Source organism: Varanus komodoensis, unplaced genomic scaffold (genome assembly GCF_004798865.1).
Source record: "Varanus komodoensis strain SLA01 unplaced genomic scaffold, ASM479886v1 scaffold2, whole genome shotgun sequence".
Lineage (NCBI taxonomy): Eukaryota > Metazoa > Chordata > Lepidosauria > Squamata > Varanidae > Varanus > Varanus komodoensis.
Genome location: NW_025335568.1, coordinates 16,887,894 through 16,909,468, shown reverse-complemented (window position 1 = coordinate 16,909,468; position 21,575 = coordinate 16,887,894). Strand labels below are relative to the sequence as shown.

At 40.6% G+C, this 21,575-nt stretch overlaps 1 protein-coding gene across 1 annotated transcript in view; it reads right to left on the bottom strand.

Annotated features, from left to right (window-relative positions):
- The window catches only part of LOC123022541 (PDZ and LIM domain protein 5-like), a 60,285-nt gene that overhangs the window by 11,236 nt on the left and 27,474 nt on the right, over positions 1-21,575 (bottom strand). The window contains exon 8 of the mRNA XM_044428307.1: positions 6,382-6,544. Within this exon, the coding sequence (XP_044284242.1) occupies positions 6,382-6,544 (163 nt within the window). The remainder of the gene's footprint in view (positions 1-6,381; positions 6,545-21,575) is intronic.

Here is a 21,575-nt window from a genome sequence, read left to right as displayed (position 1 = left end):
TGTACAACAAAGTGCTCTCTTCTCACTGTGTCAGCACAGGCTAATTTACCAGACTCATTAGGAAAGGACCGACACTAAAGAGGTTCTTCTGGCCCCAGGTAGGATCATGTTTCCAATTGTCTGCTCTAAAATGATAGACTTGGATGTGAATGAAGTATGGTTTTGTGAGGTGGGGGGATTTTTATACCACCTGTTACATTTAGCAAAGAATTCTTATACTTGCTATGTTTACAGTTCCTGGAGTTGTTTTACAGTTTTGACCTCTTGATGCAAACTTTCAAGGCATCCTAAAATGCCCAAAGTAAAGAAAATAAATGCTTATCTTCAGATAGTTCACTATATTCCAAGTATTTTAGCAAATTCAGCAGGTTAAATTAGTGTATTTATAACATAATCCTATGCATGTTTAGATGTTTTAAAAAGTCCTCTAGCTCCCAGAATACCCCAGTCTGCACAGGTTACGCACATACAGTTGTACCCATAATGCATCGAACAAAGATTTTACAAATTTGGAGTTCAATAATTGTGTGAGCCTAAAGAAATGTGAATTGCAGCAAAGGCAAAGGAAGCATCATTTAAGAACTGGTTGTCACCCAGAAAATTAACAATAAAAATGGGACCCATGTCTAAGTATACTTGTTTAAGATCAGCAAAAAGTCAGTTTAGGTTGATATCCTAACTATGAACCTTTCCATGAAGGATAGCTACAGTTATCCATGCTCTGGTGGCCTCTGATTTGGATTACTGTCCAGAAACATTAGCTGGTCCAAAGGAAGGAAACAATATTGTTAACAGGGACTGACCAATAGGATCATAGTGCTTTATGATCTAGCCTGGCCATTTCTGGGCCAAATTCAAATCTTAGCTTACAAATCCCAAAGCAGCTTGAAGATCGACTACATGAAGACAGTCTCCTCCCATATATTCTTGCCTAAACCCCAAGATCATTCTTGAAACAGTTCTCCAGGTGCTTCTGTGGAATGAGGTGAAGTGAAAGACTGGCATCTCTGGAACAGTCATTCCACAATCACCTCTGAAAAGGCCTTTTCCTTCGTAGCCCAGCAGCATGCTTTATTACAGTCTTTTCAGTAATGGGTGAAAATCTTTTTTTTTTTTTCCACAGGCTTATTTATCCCATCTCTTTTTAAAGTTGTGTTAGACTATTTTCAGAGTTTTGTATTGCTGTTTGGTTTTTATTTTGGTTACTTCTTTAGTATTATTTTGCTTTAAACTTCATGTTTTACATTGTTTTACTATGTTACTGGCTTTTTGATTTTAAACTTTGGCTTCACACTGCCTAGAGACCTTTGGCTAATGGACAGCATAGAGATGCAACAGATAAATAAGTCCCTGAAATATTTTTCCTGGTAGCAGAACTATCATCAGGTATAGAATGGTTCCTGTGATCTCCATTGGCTCAGGAACCTAAATAGTTTGGAGGATGCACAAGACCAGTTACATTATGCACTTTCTATTACTGTGGCCAGTTTTAACAACTGAATTTTTAGACACCCTCCCATATAGTCAATAAGAACTGCACACTTTTCGGACTCGTATTGTTCGAGTACTTCAATCACTGAAAGGAAAAAGATGCTTGTTGGAGAGTATCACGTTAGGTCAGTGCTTGCATTGCTCAGCTAACCACAAGACTGGAGTGGGGGATGCTTAGAGGCCTAGTCTGATTTCTTACAGGTGCATGAAGACTTCATCTTAATATTTATTTTTATACTGCATTATGTTTCCATTTTCTTTTTCAGGGCATTTTTTCTCTGTTAACTTCTAATTTATCTTACGTGGTGGTGGATTTGCTTTCTTGGTAAATGACAAATGTAAGAAAAGTGAGAAAAAGAATTTATACAAATTCATACTTTGAAACAAACAAACCTCTCCTCTTATATGTAAGCCACGCAAAAATACATGAATAACAGTGACCCTTGGAATACAAATGTGGTTCTGAAAGTGACAGCTGATTAAGTTATTGTGACATCAAAGACATAGTAAGGGTCCTTAGAGGAGGTCAATGTTCTATTAGATTGACACTGCAAATCTTCCACCCATATATGGAAAAACAGAGTTTGAGTTTTGATCCAAAGGAGAGAATGAGGGAAAGGCGAGGGGGGAATGTAACAAAACCCAGAAAAGTATCAAAGCCTTTAGAAGATAAAGATATCCATAATTAAAGATATAAATTAAAAAGTTATAAGATGGCCTCTTTTAAATTTTGGGAGCTTCCACATCATGGTTATTTTATGCCTTAGTGTAAAGTAACCAGGTCTACAGTGTGGTTTGGCTGCAAAACAGGTGTGCTGTAGAATGTCACTTGATCCAGCTCTTACTTTTACATAGGTAATACTGCCTGAAAGGGCATGAACTGTAATTATGCTAAAACCTCAACCCTGAAGACTACCGTAAGCTTCCCAAAGCACTGTAGCACAAAAGCATAAGGAGAACATTACATATTCATTAAAATATTGTTCTGTGCTTTCCATGCATGTCACTATCAGGAGGAAGCTGTGACACAGCTGCAGGACCTCACAAACACTCACTGACAACAGCAGTCAGGCATGGTTGCTGATCAGCTCTCTAGGATCTTCCTAATGGAATCGCGCAGCTCTCCATCCTGTTTCTATAGCATATGATCACTACTTTCTGATTATTTGGGGCAGATTATTGTATCCTATATCTTTTCCATTGTGCTGTGTACTAACATTTATTTGCATACACACTGTTCTTATTTTTGCATTATTTCAACATATGTTTATATTTTGTTTTATGATCTGTACTAAAAATGATGATGAGAACGTCAGGTACATTCTGTTAACAATGACCCACAGGTGGATTGTTATGTTTTATTTACACAGCTACTATTATATATCGCCTAAACACAGTTGGAGTTAAAGTATAAGATGGCCAATTCAGGAAGACTAAGGTCAAAAGGTCCTTTCAGCTGGTTTGGGAGGTCCATCATTGACAAAGTTAGGTTCACCAAAAACACACTACAGTATCCCATGGAGCTGGTATGGGAGCAGCAAGTCCACCAATCCTATTCTATACGTGGCTCCCAACACTCACGTAGAAGGGAGAATTCACACTACTGGGAAAAACCTGAAAAGAACTTGGCAGGCCCATGTATTGCTAAATCTCCATTCTGCAATTGGAAGGTATTGCTTGCGGATGGGAATTGGCAGGGCCAAGCACTCGTGGAAAAGAAGCAGTGGCAGGCCCCACTGGTAGACAGGTAGCTTAGGACACTGCCTTGAGGGCCACCTTCAGTGACTGTACTACGTAAGAAGAGAGTGATGCTATATAGGATGCTACTCGGAGATAGTACATCATTACCACTTTGCCTCTAGAGCAGTGATGGAGAACATTTTAGAGACAGAGTGCCCAAACTGCAACCCAAATGCCCACTTATTTATCACAAAGTGCAACACTACAATAAAACCTGAAACCTGAGGTTTTACTTTAGAAAAAACCACTCACACCAAGTCCAAACAAATATGTATATACCCTTGGAAGCGCACTGACCGGCCATGGGAAAGCTCTGAGGAATCAGGGCTAATGAGTAGAGGCTTGTGACACCATCGATTGGCACCACGACTCCTTTCCGAGCGTGTGCACGGCCCCAGTGTGCGCTATTAACGGATGCTCAGCTGAAAGGACGACAAAGCTCACATGGTGACAGACACAGCTCTATGTGTGCACTGTGACCTGTGTGACATGGGTTAGCACCCACTGGCCTATGCCTACCCTTGTACACAACATTAACCCAAATAGAGAGGTAATAGAGCATTCAAAATAATGTGAATTTGAAAAAGCATTCCATGAGCAGCTTCTTCTGCACAGCTCATCATGTTTGCCCAATCTAAAAACATTCCACCCAAAAAAGTTATGCCAGGACACCTTGTTTCTCTAACATTAACCCTACCCTGGTGCACCCCTAACCCTAATACAGAGGAAAAGTTTCACTGAAAAAAAAGGGATTTTGAAAAAGCCTTCCTTGTGCAGCTCTTTCTGAAAAGCTCATCATTTCTGCCCATTGTAAACACATTCCAGCCATCAACATCATGCCAGGACACCTCATTTTTCTAACCCTAACCCTACCCTGGTGCACATCGCTAACCCTACTTCAGGGAAGAAGTTACATGGAAAATACTGCGATTTTAAAAACGTGTTCTTAAGGTAGATTTTTCTGCACAACTCATCATTTCTGAAGGTTCTAAGCACATTCCAGCCATCAAAATCATGCTAGGATACCTCGTTTTTCTAACCCTAACCCTACCCTGGTGCACACCCCTAACCCTAATAGACGGGAGAAGTTACATGGAAAATACTGCGATTTTTAAGATGTGTTCTTAAGGTAGATTTTTCTGCACTTCTCATCATGTCTGAAGGTTTGAAGCACCTTCCAGCCATCAAAATCATGCTAGGATACCTCGTTTTTCTAACCGTAACCCTACCCTGGTGCACACCCCTAACCCTAATACAGGGGGGAGAAGTTATATTGAGAATAATGCTATTTGGAAAAAGCCTTCCTTGAGTAGCTTTTTTTGCCCAGCACCTCATTTCTGCCCCTTCTAAGTATATTCCAGCCATCAAAATCATGCTAGGATAGCTTGTTTTTCTAACCCTAATCCTACCCTGGTGCATACCCCTAACCCTAATACATGGGAGCAGTTCCATTGAAAATACTGCTGTTTTGAAAATGCCTTCTTCGAGTAGCTTTTTCTTCACAGCTCTTGATTTCTTAAGGTTGCAAGCATATTCCAGCCATCAAAATCATGCTAGGATAGCTACTTTTTCTAACCCTAACCCTACCCTGGTGCACACCCCTAAGTCTAATACAGGGGAGAAGTTGCATTGAAAAAAATGCGATTTGGAAAAAGCCTTCCTTGAGTAGCTTTTTTTGCACAGCTCATTATTTCTGCCTGTTCTATCCATATTCCAACCATGAAAACCAGTCCAGAACACTGTGTTCTTTTAACCGTAACCCAGTGTTGAACCTTTTAGAGACTGCATCCCCGAATCCACTCAGTTATCGCAAAGTGCCAGCACTGCAATAAAATCGGAATACTGAGGTTTAAATTTAGTAAATACAATTTACAGCCAGTCCAAGCAAATATATCTATATTCTTTGCAGCCACTGACTGGACATGCAAAATATCGGACGAATTGCGGCTAATGAGTCTTGGCTAGTGATGCTATTACTTGGTGCCACTACTCCTTTCTGGGCATGCTCATGGTCCCTATGTCCCCTGTTATCCGATGCTCGGTTGCTGGGGTCATCCTTGGGCGACCTGGCTCTCTTGCCAGCAGAGAGGCCTCTGCTTGCCTGCTGTGGCACGCATGCCATAGGTTCGCCATCACTGCTCTAGAGTATTTTAATACAATACCTGTTTGCATATGAAGACTCCTGAAAGGCTTTAGAATATGGCAGCCAACTTCCTGAGAGGCCTGTGTAAGTCCTGGTGTAACAATGATTCAACTTTTATTTACTGCCATCTAAGTTTGATATGGCTGGTGTTCTTTTGTTCTCTTTTAGTATCTCCGGCTTTAAAAAATATTTGCTATCACTTATTCTTTGTTTCATTTCCATAGCTCCTACTATTTGCCTTCCAACCCATTTATCTTCTAGGTCTCATTGCTATGAATGCTGAACCCAGCCAATATTTACTTATTTGCTTCAAGTTTCATTTTTAGGGCTCCTTTCATTATATCAGTTTCAAAAAAGTATCTAAAGCTACTGGGAGTGTCCGATGTGTTATTGATTCCATTTAATATGGTTCAAATTTACATTATCGAAGTTCCCTCCTCCTTGTGTCCAGGATATCATTTAATACAGTGCTGTGTCGTTGTTTCCAATTTCAGTAGAAAGATGAGAAAGATGCAACAAACAAAAGGTTTAAAATGGTGTCTGTAACATTATTGCAGCTTACAAATTATTATATTCTGTCTCAAGGACAGTCCCTCTGTCTATGGAATACTTAGATGTAGGAATCTTATGAATTGATGAGAAAGCCCTTAGCACCCGGCAAAGGACCACCTAATCTGGCCTGTGGGCAACTACTTGAGGCAGAGTTGCCTTCCAGCTCTGGAAGTCTTTGCCAGTAGATTTCGCTGTTCCCAGCACAACTGGGAACACAACCCACAATTCATTTATTCAAGCTCTGTGGGTAGGCAAGTGATTTATCTGTTTTGGGTGTTGTAGCTGATGCTTGTTCATCTATAATTTTAGAGTTAGGATTTAGCGGTGTTCATGGGTTGTATTGATTTCATATAAGTAGCTAGCTGCCTTGGACTCCTTGCAAGGAAGGGTAGGATATAAATAAATAAATAAATAATCCTGTGTAAGACAAATAGCAAAGGGGAAGTAGTACAAACCTGATCACTTGATTGCACTGAGCACACATTGGAGTTCGCTTTCCAGCCGGAATATGCTCTGCTCTCTGAACCAAAGTGTTTTCATCTGTTAGTGGCGCTGGTGCTGAAGCTTTTTCAGTTGTTCCAGGTCTTGCACTATTGTTCGATGTCAATCCACTTCCAGCTGCCATAAAAAGGAAAGCTGTAACTATATTTGCAACAACACATACCAGTAACTTCATAAAGTTTTTTGGGGGAAAAATGTGTAAAAATTGTTTTTTCTTCAGACAACTCTAGACAAAAATGAAAGCATACTGATACGTTTACCTCCACTTATATAATTGGATGTTAGGTTGTTCCAGATGAAGACTATTGTGTTTAACTGCCTCTTTGGAACATGGTACTACTACAAGCTGAAATCCTATAATCATTTATCTAGGATCAAGCCCTCAATGAGATTTACTGTTGAATAGGCAATATATGAATGCAACATTAAATGACCATGTTGTAATTGGTATGATCATGACTACTTGCCAGTGTAAAGCTTTAAAAATAAATCAAGTCTTCATTTTTTTGTTACAAATTCAAGCTATTTGGTTCAAATAAGTTGTATATGACAAAACCTAGAATATTATCCTAACACTGTAAATAAACATAACCCTATCACAAACAATCACTTTAGAATATGCTGCCACATTCAATTCAAGTCGATTGCAGATATGTCAATGACTTAAAATGAGAAATGGGTAACATCCATCTTCATTGCTACTATAAGTCTGCTATATGTCTAATATTAGAAACTGCAAGCTAGTTTCTGATTGCTTATTATCTTGCTGTTGGCTAATATATACCTCTAAAAACAGAGCTTTAGAATAGATTGTGAGCAACTGTACTCATATATCATTTGAATGCTAGCAAAGAAGAACTCAATAGCAAAACACCACCAAAAGACAATACATACAACTTTTAAGCCAATAAATGACAGGTGACAGGTATGCTACCTTGATACATGTACAAAGGCAGTGCAAATACAAACCCATAAAGTATAAAAGACAAAAGTTTTTATGAAGCCCATCAAGGAGGGCTATAGTATTTCTGCCATCATATTAAAAATATGCTAGTTTCCTTCTCTGCATGACCCATTATCAAGAAGAAATCCTTGCAAAATAGGTGTGCTCCTCCCTCCATTGAAAAATGTATCCTGAGGTGCATTGCGCAATATTGCATAAGAAGAATGAACTCAGTGTTGCCAGGCCAACAGAAGCGAAGCCAAAACAGGACCACTAAGAAACAAGAGGCAGGTATTAGCACGCTTGGAGAAACTCCAAGATTTGCATAAGTACAAATCAAGGAAAACACCATATAAGACAGTCCAATGAAGATAGAAGAGGAAGGGTGAAAACCTGTCAGTTAGAAAAGGAAAAGACCATGAACACAGTCCTTTGCAACTCGCAAAGCTGCCTAGAACCCTGAACAGAAGAAGCCCTTCTGTTAGGTGTGAGGATATACTGCGACATTCAGTTGCAGGGTTCAGTTGCACTGCATAAATCTTTCAGTAAAAGCATCTTGCACATTTAAGAATGGCCAGGCAAAAATCCTTCAGAATCCAACATGCTTATCCCAGAGCCTGCAAGCAGGACCTAAGCACAATAGCATTTCTGCGTCCCCTAGCAATTGCATACTGACTCCGATAACTGAAGCTAATACACAGCAGCATGATCAGTAGCTACTCATGAATCTTACCTTCTTTTTTTCATTTTTTAAAGAAAAAATATGCTGTTTTCAAAGAAAGATCAAGATGGCATACCAGTCCATCTGCAAAAATATCAGTTTAGCCCTCAGATCTTAAAAGATTAGCAGTGTGGTATCTGCTGAAAGGTTATGACCAATTAGTAGTGGAGCTTTCTCTCAAGTAGAGGATATATGATTGAATCTAGTTAAATTGAACCTAAATGAGTCCTACCTAATTTTCAAACTGATAACTTTTATTCTGCATTCTTTCTACAGGAAGAACAAATGCAACCACTTCTTTTCCCTGTCATAGTTGCCTGCTTGTTTTAAGTCTCTCGGCAGTCAAATGCATTACTGTGTATTTACCTCTATCCCCTCTCTTTCACTTATACCACTGAAAGGTTGTGTTAGTCACACACACTTTCTGTCCAATTAAATTACAAAGTTTAACTAAAGAGAGTTATGACAGTTTGGTGATAAAGCTGACACCTTTTTGAAATGTTTCCATAAGAGTAAGGCTAGAGGAAGCTTATTAAGATTCTGTCATGACTTCCTGTATCCACCCCCACCCCCGCCGTTACCTGGATTTACAAGACATGAGAAAAACACACATGTCCAACAAATTACAATAGGAGTCTCGTGGTGTGTGTGCGTGGAGACGTGACCCAGAAAATCTTAAGTTCTTCATCTTCATGAAAAATAGCACCATTTGTAAGCTGTTATCTTTTATCTCCAAAGCACTTCACCATGACTGAGTGATTACTCTCTGGCAGTTTATTTTTCATTATAAATGTGGCTCAAGTCTACAAATAATTGCAGATAACAGAGGTAGAGGAGAGAAGGAAAAACCTCTCTGTGTGTTGGTGGCACTTTTGACAAATTGCACTTTTGAGCGTACCTCCCAGCATTTAGCGCTTGGTTTTCAGGTATCAGCTAACAGGACGATTGTTGGATACTCTTTGAAGCAAATGCATATTTGTAGTTTTCGCCTACCTTCAACAGTGCTAAAAGTGTTCCAAATGCAGCAGCTAACTATTTTCACTGTGTTTATTCTTTCCATATTTGTACTTGTCCATTTAAAGGGTAGAACTTCTCACCTGGGAGTGACAAGTTTAACTTCTAGAACAACTTTCAAGGGCTTGTATATTCAGGTGAAGGGACTAAGCCATGGCACAAGTTAAGCTGAGCCTGGCTCAACATTTTTTCTAACTTGATCAATCCCCTTGGTTTTCCTTGGTTTTTGGTCAACACCTTGAACTGAAAATGCACAAGCTGATTAACACAGAGTACTGTGAGTTTTCAGTTCCTGGATCACTGAAACAGATGTATAATCCCATGCAGAAAATGACTCCAAGGCCATAATATCAGGCCTTATAATTCCTACACTCTGCTTAAGAAAAAGGATTGGATTTGGGGGAATTGAATTCTTCAGGTGGACTGGCAAAGTCAGGTTTTGCAATCAGAGAAAGTAGTATCTTACTTCTCAGTTAATGAATTCGGAAAAGCACTAGCTAATATTTTGGAGTTTAATGTTTGGTCACTTTTTCAGAAGAAGAAATAAAATAGCCTTGCTTTTGTCATTAAATGGGCAGCGCATCAAGGGACTGTCCCTATAGTTAAAAATAGAAATTTATATCAGAATCTAGTAACAGCACTCTGCAGTAAGATGAACCTCAGCAAACAGTGCCTGCTTTAGATTTTACATCAGAAGCAAGAATTCTGACCTGAAATTCACCCTATCATCATCTGCTGCTCAGCCAGAAACTCCAACAGATGTTCTCTTTTCCAGTGCAACAACCACACATTTTATTGTGTGCCACCCTGGTGTCAAGATGACAGTTCCTACTTGAGAAAGAAGAGCAAGGCATATCCCTCAATCTGTGATCCACTAAAGCTTTTAGGAAGCAATCCTAGGCGTTACTCCCTCCGTGCTGAGAGCAAGCAGGATGGAAGGCCTTGGCAAGCGTTTCCACGGAACACCAGCTGTGTCACAGTTGCCGATTCAGATCCGGAGGACAAGGAATATTTCAGTGGCATTGAGAAGCATGGGTTTGCTCAAGGTCCTGAGATCCAGCAGCGGGAGGAGGTGGAGGAGATTAGCTCAAGGGCATGCTGCAGCACGGCAGACAGATCCTGGGAATGCATCGACATGCAACTACTAGGAGGGGTTGCTGAAAAGAATTTCCAGACAGACCATCTGCCTCCTTCGGAGCTGAACCCCACGGCTAGGTGCCAGCAGAGGACAGAGTCCCAGTTAGACGAGAAGTGTGTAGAAAGGAGGTCCCTGCCTTTCAGAGTCCCTGCCTCAAGGTTGAGGCACAAACATGTCCATAAGGAGACTTCTTGGAGGCAATCCCTAGACTGGGTACAACAAATGGCTCTGTGCATGCTCAGAGTCACTCAGGGTGATTTTTTACTGGAAGTAATCAAGAATGTAAGATAAATGGACTGGGTCTGGTGTTTTGTCAAAGGGGGAACCTTGGCTCACAACATTCAGTGCTTTTAGGCCTACAAACTCAGAGGCTTACAACTAGCTTGTTCAGAGGAGGGGAAACAGCAGATGTGATTTCTGCTTGTACTTCCACCCATTCTGCAAGTGATACTTTCAAGTGGAAGGGTAGGAACCAAGCGAAGTAGAAAGAGCAACCTTAGAGGAAGGGTGCAATGGACAGAGAGAAGACAGCGGGGTTACCAGGCTATCTGACAACATTACAGTCTGGCAACTGTAGCTTTTTCCCATGCTTGCTGAAGGGTTGGGGGTTGAAACTCTGCTTCTGTCCTAAAAACTGAAGAATTCTGTGGTTCCTTAGGTTCTGTCTAAGGGCCATTGCATTACTCTCTTTTCCCAATGCATACAGGAGGGAGGGAGGGAGGGGGGGAGAGAGAGAGAGAGAGAGAGTTGTCCATGCACACATGAATATGCAAGTTCATCTCTGTCTTGACATCAGCCTCATACAGCATGGTTCCAGAGGTGCTGCCAGCTGTGTTATAGCACAGAACAGTAGCCAGTATTTGAGAAAAATAAATATTCTGCTGTGAACTTATGGTATCAAGCATGCATCTTGCTGCTCCTGCAGATTTTAAGTCATCCAAAGTAGCTAGGTGGCTCTAACCATCTCCTTATCCATCCTGGACTGCAAATTCATTCCATACTAAGTGTCTAGTTACTCCACTGACATCATTCCATTCACTCCATGATTTTTAATTGGCTAGGATTATTCAGGAAGCATATTCTGGAAACAAGAAGCAATAACCTGGAAGAAAACAATAGCTAATCCAATAGTTGATTGGACTAAAATGTATTGTTGCTATTATTATTAATATTCCTATTTTTATGCCACTATTCTGAACATGAAGGAGAATCAGGAGAATACTCAGGACAGCCTAAGTTTAATTAGCAACATATCCTAACACTGTCCACAAATAATTAATTGAAATGCAAGTGAACTACTGCTACAAAGGAATAAAGTGTGCTGCATGAGCCAAACTTATTCCAACGGATGTTCTCTTGCCCAAAGCAACAATACAGGCAGAGCAGTTTAACACTCTCTTAAGCATAAGATCAAGCTTCATATAATACCTATAAATAACAAAGCTAGTTCCAATGCATGTAAGTGACACATTTTCATTCTGATGGGCTGTACTAAGTGATCTGTATAAATGCTATCAGGCTACGAAGTGAGAACAGGAAGATTCTCCAGCACAATCATATAAGAATTCCGCCAGCTCTTTAATTCCAGCCCCCATGGATGCTGGAAGAACTGATCAGGTAATGCCTAAATAAAAAATTATTAATGTAAACACATGAAACACTTTAGTCCCTCAAGATCCCATGAAAAGCACAGTCTCAGGCAAAGAACAGACAGAGGGCAAAGCCTTCAACCGCCTTGTTTTTTTAGTTTGCTGAATATGTGGAATACAATTAAAGCTTTAAATCCTCCAATGATGAAAGACAGAACAGGAAGGATTATACTGTTATCATTTCTTAAAATTACTGAGAAAGCTAGAATGTGCACCATGAAAAATCAGAACAGGTGCATTAGAGGCCTGGTTACAGCTTCAGAGGGTTAGCTTCCTGCTTTAGTAGGCAGCCTTTCATCTCTAAAGAGCTCAGATTAAATGGGCTGTGAAGTTTCTTAATTAAAATGAACATTCCAGGTTGGCTCAGGTCAGGTCATCTTCTCACTGTGGTCCCATGAGCCACTCAAAATTTGGCATAATTTGATAGTTTGAAAAACAATACAAAACAAAAATTGGAGAAATAGTTGTGGAAGTAGAGTTGAAACTGGCAGGCTGGGAGTACCATCCCAGGAAATTAGCACCCACATTTATTAGTCTTTGTTATGTCTGCTTTGTAGCATGCACAGGCCTTTGAGGAGGGTGCCTTTTGAAGTAGTCAAGACAGCATATTACCAAGCTGCAAGCAAGTTGAACAAACGAAGTCTGCAGCCCTGCACAGGTTTAGACAGCAAAGGTCTACAGCACCCGAGCATGTCTGGCCCATGATAAGAACTGACAATTCTCTGTCTCTGAACATACATAAGATTGTGCCATAATTCATTTATGGCATGGTATTCAATATGGAGTTGTTCAAAGTTCTGCAAGAAGGCACATGTTTTCTGCTTGCTTATCTACTGACATGGAGAGGGGCCATAATTCAGTAGTAAAACACACAATCTGTATTCAGAAGTTCCTCTGCCTGAAACTAGAGATGTGGGCAAATTCATATCAAAATGAATTACTCTAATTTACACTGCCATAAGTAATATACAAACTAGATTGCAGTTATCCATTAGGCTTTCTGTGATGCCATTCCCTGATTGAAATATACCTAGAGATGTGCATACAAGGGAGGAATGAGGGCAAAACTGCATACACTGGCAGAAATGCATATAAAATGTGTAGAAATTACTTTTTTACCATTAAACTTGGTGAACTGATGAGGCAATAGGACAGAACCCAACTTGGGCTTCAGAAACTGAAACAAGCAAATCACTTCCTATATGGATCTCTGGAAATCTGCCACCAGGTATGGAAAAATGGTAATTAGTAGTTCCCTATGAGCCTTTGGTTTCCAAGTGCACAATCTCACCATATTTAGATAGAAAAAAAGAACTGCAACCAGCAAAATGGCCCAACCAGCTAAATTCTTTGTTAAGGCAATTTCCTAGCAGCAGGGAGTTCCATACTTCAGATTCTTTCAAGTTAAGTCATTTCCTCTGGAAAGCAATGAAAACGTTTTCTTCCTTAGCTTCCCTGTAAAGAGTATATGTGGAATTTCAGGATAAAAATTGGAGAGGAGAAGCTAAGTTCCCGCTCTGTTGAATCACCATGTTCACAATCTGAATTGGGACCACGTGCCCTAACACAGATGTGTAAGTCAGTCTAATGAATAGCCTAACATTTAGTTTGGCACTCAGAACAGGCAGAAAACAGCAAAAAGGCAGGAAAAGCACCAAAATGTGGGTTTAAGTTTGAAAGGCTAGGGGTGGTGGAAAAGGCTATAGCCATCTAGGGATCCCAAGAGAGCTGGTCATGATCCCTGAACCTGTCATTCCCAACCCCTGCCTTATAGGAAGGCACAGGTGTGGGAAAACCTGAATAAATGGAATGAGGCCATATCAGGTTTCACTCATTTACCTTGAGAAGATACTCAAGGAGGAGAGAGCTGAGTGACAGAAAATAGTGTTGATAATGCAAATAGTCCTTAGGAGACCTAGAAACTGGGAAAGGTTGAAACCTTACTTATTTTACATTCATCTAACCATTTTCCTACCTATTAGCTATTTTGTCATTACCTGCTGCATACTGTTGCTGCTCTCTGTATTCCACCCAAGTCCATTTGCTTCTAGACCACATTTTTCTCTCCCTCCTACCTTTTCTCAAAGCACTGTAGGAACACCCGAGCTGATTTTGAACTGCATGCACCTCATTTAATCATAGCAACCCATGTGAAGTCGGTGTCAAATGCTACTGTTTTGATCTGATAGCTCCTCCTTTGCAGAGGTATATGTTACAGTTAAGAATCATGCCCATTAACTAATCAACCCTTAACAGCTTTTTGCTATTAGCCCTTGCCATGAGGTAAGCAGGGATATGTCACCTTAATGCATTCTGTATAAATTAATATATTTCCATTATTAACGCTGTGCATGCTTCTGTCCCAGCATATTATGTTACACTACTATTTTATTTTAGATTGTTGCATCTGCCCAGACCAACAGCCGTACCTCTAGCATTTGGATGATACCGTTTCTTACCCACAGCAATGCCCACAGTACCAGGTGAAAGAAAGCATCCCATACAACACATAAGGCAGCCCCTTGAACGGCCTATTGAGCAAGGCATAAACAAATTCATTTTCAAACCACTTGGATGTGGCCCTGCTTAGCTGGAACTTAAGGAGGTTCTACTACTGTGAAACTGGGGAATCAGAGGTCAAGGGGAAGCCAGGGCTGGACAGAAAAAAGAGGGCATCAATGGATAGTAGAAACCTCCTCTCTGTATTTGAAGCAGATGGGAGGAAATGGAGGACTATGGAAGTGAAGAGCATAAGAGTTCCAAACCTTCTGGTCCCCAAGGCAGAAAATGTTTTAATTGGATTTTGTATTAACATAAAACTTTAAACACCCTTCAGCATGTATTTCTGAATTGCATATTTTACCTTATTTAATTTATAACTGTGCACAACTCTGTGTGTGTGCGCATGTGCATATTTTCTCTTTCCACAGTGATTTCAAAAGGTTAACATTCCACATCACAAGTAAATACCCCAGCTTAAATAGTTGATGGTTATGAATAGCATTGCTCTGGTTTCACAATAGATTTTGCTAGGCTACGATGGAATTCACATTAGTTAACACGTGAGAGCTTGTGGTATGCCGCCTTGTGACAGAGAAACAATTTAGAATTATTAATACCAGACAGTTCATTTGTCAGAAACAAATTGCTCTGATGTTGCTACTAGACCTCTCAAGTCCATACAACACTTACAGGCAACTAAAGAGTCAGGCATTTATTTAAGTATGCAACCTGCACCGTTTCAAACCATTGCAGGTAACATGTAAAACAAAGGAAAAATTAAGTTCGTCAGTACTATACTGGTGTAATTCCCAAGAATCAAATAGCATGCAAAATACCGCATGAGTTCACTTACACTGTTTCACCTTTTTGCAACACATTTTGGTGACAGGACATTGTATAATGGTACATGAAGTAGCAGCTTTGCTGAAGTTAAGCATGTATAATTCTGGTCACAGGTTCAATGGGAGATCTGCCTTGAGATTCTTCATGAAAGAAATACAAATGCCCATATAACCAAAGTCTTTAGCAAGCATTTGTCTGTATCACGTGTATGGCTAAACTGGAGAGTGCATATATATGAGAGCATGCATAATGTGCCAACTGTCTGGTCAGCCTAGCAAGCTCAGAGACCTTTTTCTGAGCAGTGTGCAAAGATCTGCAAAGGGGCCTGTAAGGGACTAATGCAACTCTGACAGTCAGGAACCATGATAAGGCAATTTGAAATCACAGAAGCTCTTTCAGTACTTTCAGCCAAACACATTTACATGCTCTGTTGTGGATCTTTGTGCTCAATTCTCTGCGTTTCCCAGGCACATAGGACACTTGGGCAGATATACCTTGCTCAGTTTATGCCTGTGCATGATGCAGATGAACACTTGTACATGGCTTAAGTTCTTGCCCTGTGATGCTTAACCTTCAAGATAGATGAAACCTCAAAGCCAGAAACTTTTCTCCCTTTGCTGCAATTTCTAAAGTAGCATTAAGTTCAGAGCTACAGTCTACTTCTCATGAAGTGGTTTGAAATTTTGCCCAATGTGTCATTGCACTAAGTAATCTTGCAGCATGGGATGGGTGATTTCATTTAAAGGCTACGGCATAGTACCAAAGCAAAGGTTCCTCTTTCTTTCTTCTTTTCATTTTTATTCTAGAGCAGGCACAGGGGACTCAATCCAGATTGAGACCCTAGCATGGAGACTAATATCTTTGACCTTGCTACCTGTTATGGACTTGATCTGGATTGGAAACCCAGCCTCTGCACTTTCTGTTGCAAACATCCATGAATGAAATGGACAAAGGCTCCTGGCACCTACATAAGAGTAAAAAAGAAAGAGGCATGGTGTTTTCATCCCTTTCAAGAAATATATGATTGGCTCCCATGCATTCTATAGATGTTGTATCTACTGCATGGAAGCGATATATGCAAATAGGTCTGTGATACATACAAGCCACCAGTAACGATGATTACATTTATATTCCACCTGGTTCCCTCTTGTGAAGAAACTCAAGGTGGCTTACAGAGCTACATTTTATCCTCATAGTGGCAAGGTTGGGCTGACTGGCCCAGAGTCACCCAGTGAGCAGCACAGACAAGAGGGGACTAGAACCCACATGTTCCGGGTCCCCAGTCTGCCACTCTAACTACCACACCACGAACAAGAAACTGTGCAGTTTAAAGCCTATGGAAGTGCATGGGATTTAAGTGAGAATACATCATGTGATTAGTCATATCAGTAGTCTACTGAATTCAAGGTCACTTTCATAATGTTTTTTTTTTTATATTGTGATTTATATCCTGCCTTTGTCCTACAAAGGGCTCAAGGCGGCTTACATCATTCTCCTTCTCCATCTTAGCCCCACAACAACACCCCTGTGAGGTAGGTTGGACTGAGAGTCTGTGACTGGCCCAAAGTCACCCAGTTGGCCCCATGGCTGAGCAGGGACTAGAACCCAGATCGTCTGAGTCCCAGTCCCATGCTCTTAACCACTACACCACACTGGCTTTTAGTCTTGACTAGACAGCTATGATGGGTTGCATCTCACAACATGAAGACCTGCTGACCAAAGTGGACTGTTTAATGGGGTAAAGCTTGTTTCTGTGCTTGTTTTATAATCAGGGCCTTTGGCAAGGCTGCAGAAACGATCTACATCAAGCAAGTCAAGCTGGGTCATGCTCTTCAGCTTATGAATGAAGTATTTCCAAGAAATGCTTCAGGAAGTGGTAAGTCTGTGGGTGGTGGTCTTCCTGATGGATCAAAACAGAATCAAGACAACTACATCTTGTGGATGACTCAACAAGTTCTTCTTTGTCTAAAATGTCAGGCTTGAGACATACAGTGACTGAGATACAGAATGCGTCTGGATGGTAATTTGCATGACGAAAAGAGTACACTCTGCTTGCACTGTGAAGAAATCAACTCCTTTTAAAAGCACTAGCTTTCATTCTTTTACGTCCAGTCAAAATACAATAGGAATGGCTGCACTTAGCAGAAAACTTTGAGAGTTTGAAGCAGTTAAAACACCGCAGCCCAGTTCAGGTACAACACTACAGTTTACCATTACATAATGGCACATGACAAGCCGTAGGTTCACATGCTCCCACATCTACCTCCAGCTCCACATGTGACTGAAATCTTCCACTTTTTAACACACTGCACTCTCCTGTGAGGGTCAAATCCAGGTAACTCGAACAGTGCAAAACTGTGAGCTATTTGAAACTTCTAGTAAAAGTGTTCAATACTCTCTCTTCCTGAAAAGAAGAGGTAGGCAGACAGAGTCTGGGAGCCTGAGGCTTGCCACAACTTGTTCTCATGCAACTGCAGGAAGATGCCTTTTACAGAGTCATGCCCCTTTCCAACCAGCTCCATCTACTCCTGCAGTACTGCACACCTGAAGCTGTTGCGGACTCAGCCCGAAACCTTCTGCATGGAAGAACTCTGTTGCTGAGCTATGTCCTTCCCGTAACAGGAAAAAGCTGTGGTCCCTCTTTTTCCTGGTATGAGTGGTACCATCACTGGACCAGCAGAGCAGCTTAACTAAGCAATGAACTATTTAGACCAGACTTAAGAACCAGTGTGGCATAGTGGCTTTGAGTGTTGGACTGGGACTCAGGAGAGCTGCGTTCTCATCCTCACATGGCCATGATGCTCACTGTGTGACTCACAGTCAGCCTAACTGACTTCACAGGGTTGTTGCAATGATAAAATGGAATGGAAGAAGAGAATTATGGAAACTGCATTGCAGGAAAAAGAGGATATGTAAATATAGTTAGTATGTACATACAATGAATTTAGCCGATAGTGAGTCTTTCACAGAGAATCACATTAACTTTATGTAGAACCTCATTTTTACATCAATAGAATTTTACTATCTTGTTACTGATATACTTATTATATTTGCACTTTCACAATGGAATCAATGCAGCATCCATGCAGTTTCCATTCAGGAAATGACCAGAAGGTTGCAGCTCATGTGCCTTCTCATAATCTCCCCTGAGATTACTCAAATTCTTGGGAGTAAAGAAAAAAATGCAATTTGTAGGGTTGCTTAAAGCATTGATGAACAATGCTTCAGCAGACAAAGTCTAAGGCCCAATGAATAGTATTAGGAAGCGGAACCAGCGTCTGAATACAAACATATGTCTTGAATAAGCTTCCATGGCCCTTTGTTTAGTTCTGAAACACTTGATTTACTTTGATCCAAGCAATGACCTGCTGAGCAGTTTCCATTGGCACAGAATGACTGTTGCTTTTAATTCAGTCTCAAGAAAAAGGAAATGTGAAAGTTTCCATGGAATACGTGCTTATTTCATTAATAGTTTGAGATATGTTGTAATTCGTCTTGGGCATCATATAGGCAAGAGAAGGAAGAGAAGTCTCAATAAAAATACTGTGAAGTAGGGAACAATATATTGTCTCAGTTGTTGCTGAAATAATTGCTATGTATATATGTACACACATTATAAAAAAGGGGGAGGGGAGGTAAAAGCTTAGACTTAGATGTTCTCCTTAACTGCTGTATTTGTGTTTGCATAGTTGGCTATTTACCTTACATCAGGATACCACTCTGCAGAAAAACAAACTACAGGTCTACAGCTCTAAATATTTTGGTTAAATGCTCCAAGTGCATTTCTTCAGTTGTTCTAAAATGGTCAATCAGTGATGTGTAAGGAATATGGTCTGGAGGTGGGAATGTGTTGGATTTCTTTGGCTAGGCTCCCTGAACTCTGGCCTGACTTTTTGCTGCCCTAAATTCACTTTGTACTGAGCAGGAAGCAAGTCGAAGCAAGTCTGTGAGGCTGCCCATTGCCCTACTGCGAAAGCAGAGCTTTGCTTCTGCACACGTGACTTGTAGGATTTGTGTAAATTGCACAGAGAAGGATTCCATGAGCATTGCCAAGTGTTTGCAGACTTGTTCTCAGCTCAGCTTGCTTCTGGACCAGGAAGAAGTGCAGGAAAGATGTTCAGAGAGAGCACGAGAGCTGAATTCTGACCGAATCTTTACCTCCCAAGGTTCAGGATGCAGTCTCACAAAACTTCAGTGAGAACACACTGTCTCTGCTCCTGTTCATCACAAATCTCAATGCTCTGGCTCTATCTTTCAAGACTGCAGGTCATGAAATAATGGCCTAACATTACAGGAAGACACACTTTGGCTGAACATCAGGAATGACATCCTAACAGCTGGAGCAGTCTGGGAATAAAACCAGCTGCCTAGGAAGGAGATGGACCCTCTAAGGCTGGAGATAGTCAAGCAGAGACTCAAGAGACACTTTATATTGGATACCTGCAATGATGAGACTTGATGCCTGAATGGCCCATCCATCCCTATTATCTTTCTTTCAAGACCTTTGATTTGTTCTGATTCTAAACACTTTTAATGATTTGCTATGCTCATCCACCACATTTTACTACCAGTGAGCAGCTTTCCCTAGTATTTACCCTGGGTACAAAAATATGCAGATGTTTTGAACAGGTGCCATCTATTTATAATTCTGCAACAGTCATTTGAATGAAAGGACTGCCATATTGGACAACATAGTTGCAATGGCACACGGAGCAATTTACTAACTGTGACAGGGATACTAGGACAGGCAACTTGCTTCGTCAAGGTTTGACAACTTTTGGCCCTCCAGATGTTGGACTATAATCCCCTACCAATGACTATGACTGATGAGAGGTAGAATATACAACATCTGGAGGGCTACAAGTTGTCCAGCCAAGAATGAGAATGAACTAAAATGGACATCGAAAAACTTTCTCCCCCTGCATGTATGTACCTGATTCAGATTTCCTTAAACATTCCGAGCATTAGCTCTTAAGATCTAAGTCCAGCTTTTCCAGATGTGCTCAACTGTCATGTATTTTTTTCATTCTTTACAGTACACAAACACTATGTTTTGTAAACAAAACAAGCTTGTTATAAACAATTCAGAATGCTTTCACTATTAGGCAGCATAGAAGTGAAATAAATAACTATTTGCATGCACACTTTTAAGTAGATAAATGTTCTGGAATAACATAACAGCAGCAGACAGTGTATCACAGTGGTTAGACCAGGACTCAAGCGATCTGGGCTTTAGTCCCCACTTGGCCCTGAAGCTCACTGGCTGACTTTGTTACAGTCACTGACTAAACTACTTCACAGGGTTGTTGTAAAGGTAAAATGCAGAGAAGGATATTTGTGTAGGTTGTTTTGGTTCCTCACAAGAGGAAAAAATGGAATTATTTTTGAATACAAGTGGATTTCTCTTGCCTTGTTTTTTGGAACCCGTACACAACATCCCCCATCCTCCAATACTTAAACACAAACCACAATCACACACTTATCAGAAATAAGTCATCAATCATCTCCCACCTTCAAACAATTAAGAGTGTCTCTGTTGAAATCACATCCCTCCCGCCATCACTGTCATTCTTTGTTTATCTTCTATACTTTCTTTCTACACCAGTGTAGAACTCTGAATTTGACATTTGAAGTGCCTCAACTTTCTTTTCAATCACACCAAAGCAATTTCTAAGGTCAAGCTACTTGCAACATGAAAGACACAACTGTCTGCTATGTCTTTTTTTTGCAAAAACAAGCATGGAGCCCCAGTCTGGATTAATGCTACAGTGTAAGGTCACAGGGAGTAACATTTAAAGCAGCATGCAGTTTGACCCCATATTCATGGTGCCAAGCAAGAGACTGTTAGCAAATCTTCAAGAAAAAAGATCTTTTTCTGCATCCTTGGGGTCAATTGTTGTTACTAGGTCTGCATCTTGAAGTGAAGTGAAATGAAATGAGGATTTTCTTAAAGCAAACAAGCCAAAAACTTGATGAACATATGCAGCTGGTCTGTGCTTCCCCTTTGCATTTTCCACATTGCAGGCTAGCTTTCTCTGTGAAATGCTTTGATTCATTTTTCTATATTTCCTTCCAAAGTAAAACCAGTGCTGAGGATGGCTCCCCTCATTTAAAGGCAGAACAACAGACTGTGAAACAAAGTTAACAATAAAGAGGCAACTATAGCAGATATAAACCAAAAAGCAATGGTTAAATGAGCCATCCGCCATCCTAGTCTTTTAAAAGAAGTGTTTTGTTTGCTAAACGGCTTGGGTCCTGGTTACCTGAAGGAGCGCTTACATCCTTATATGCCCAGCCGCCCCCTGAGATCGGCGGGAGAGGCCCTTCTCCGGGAGCCC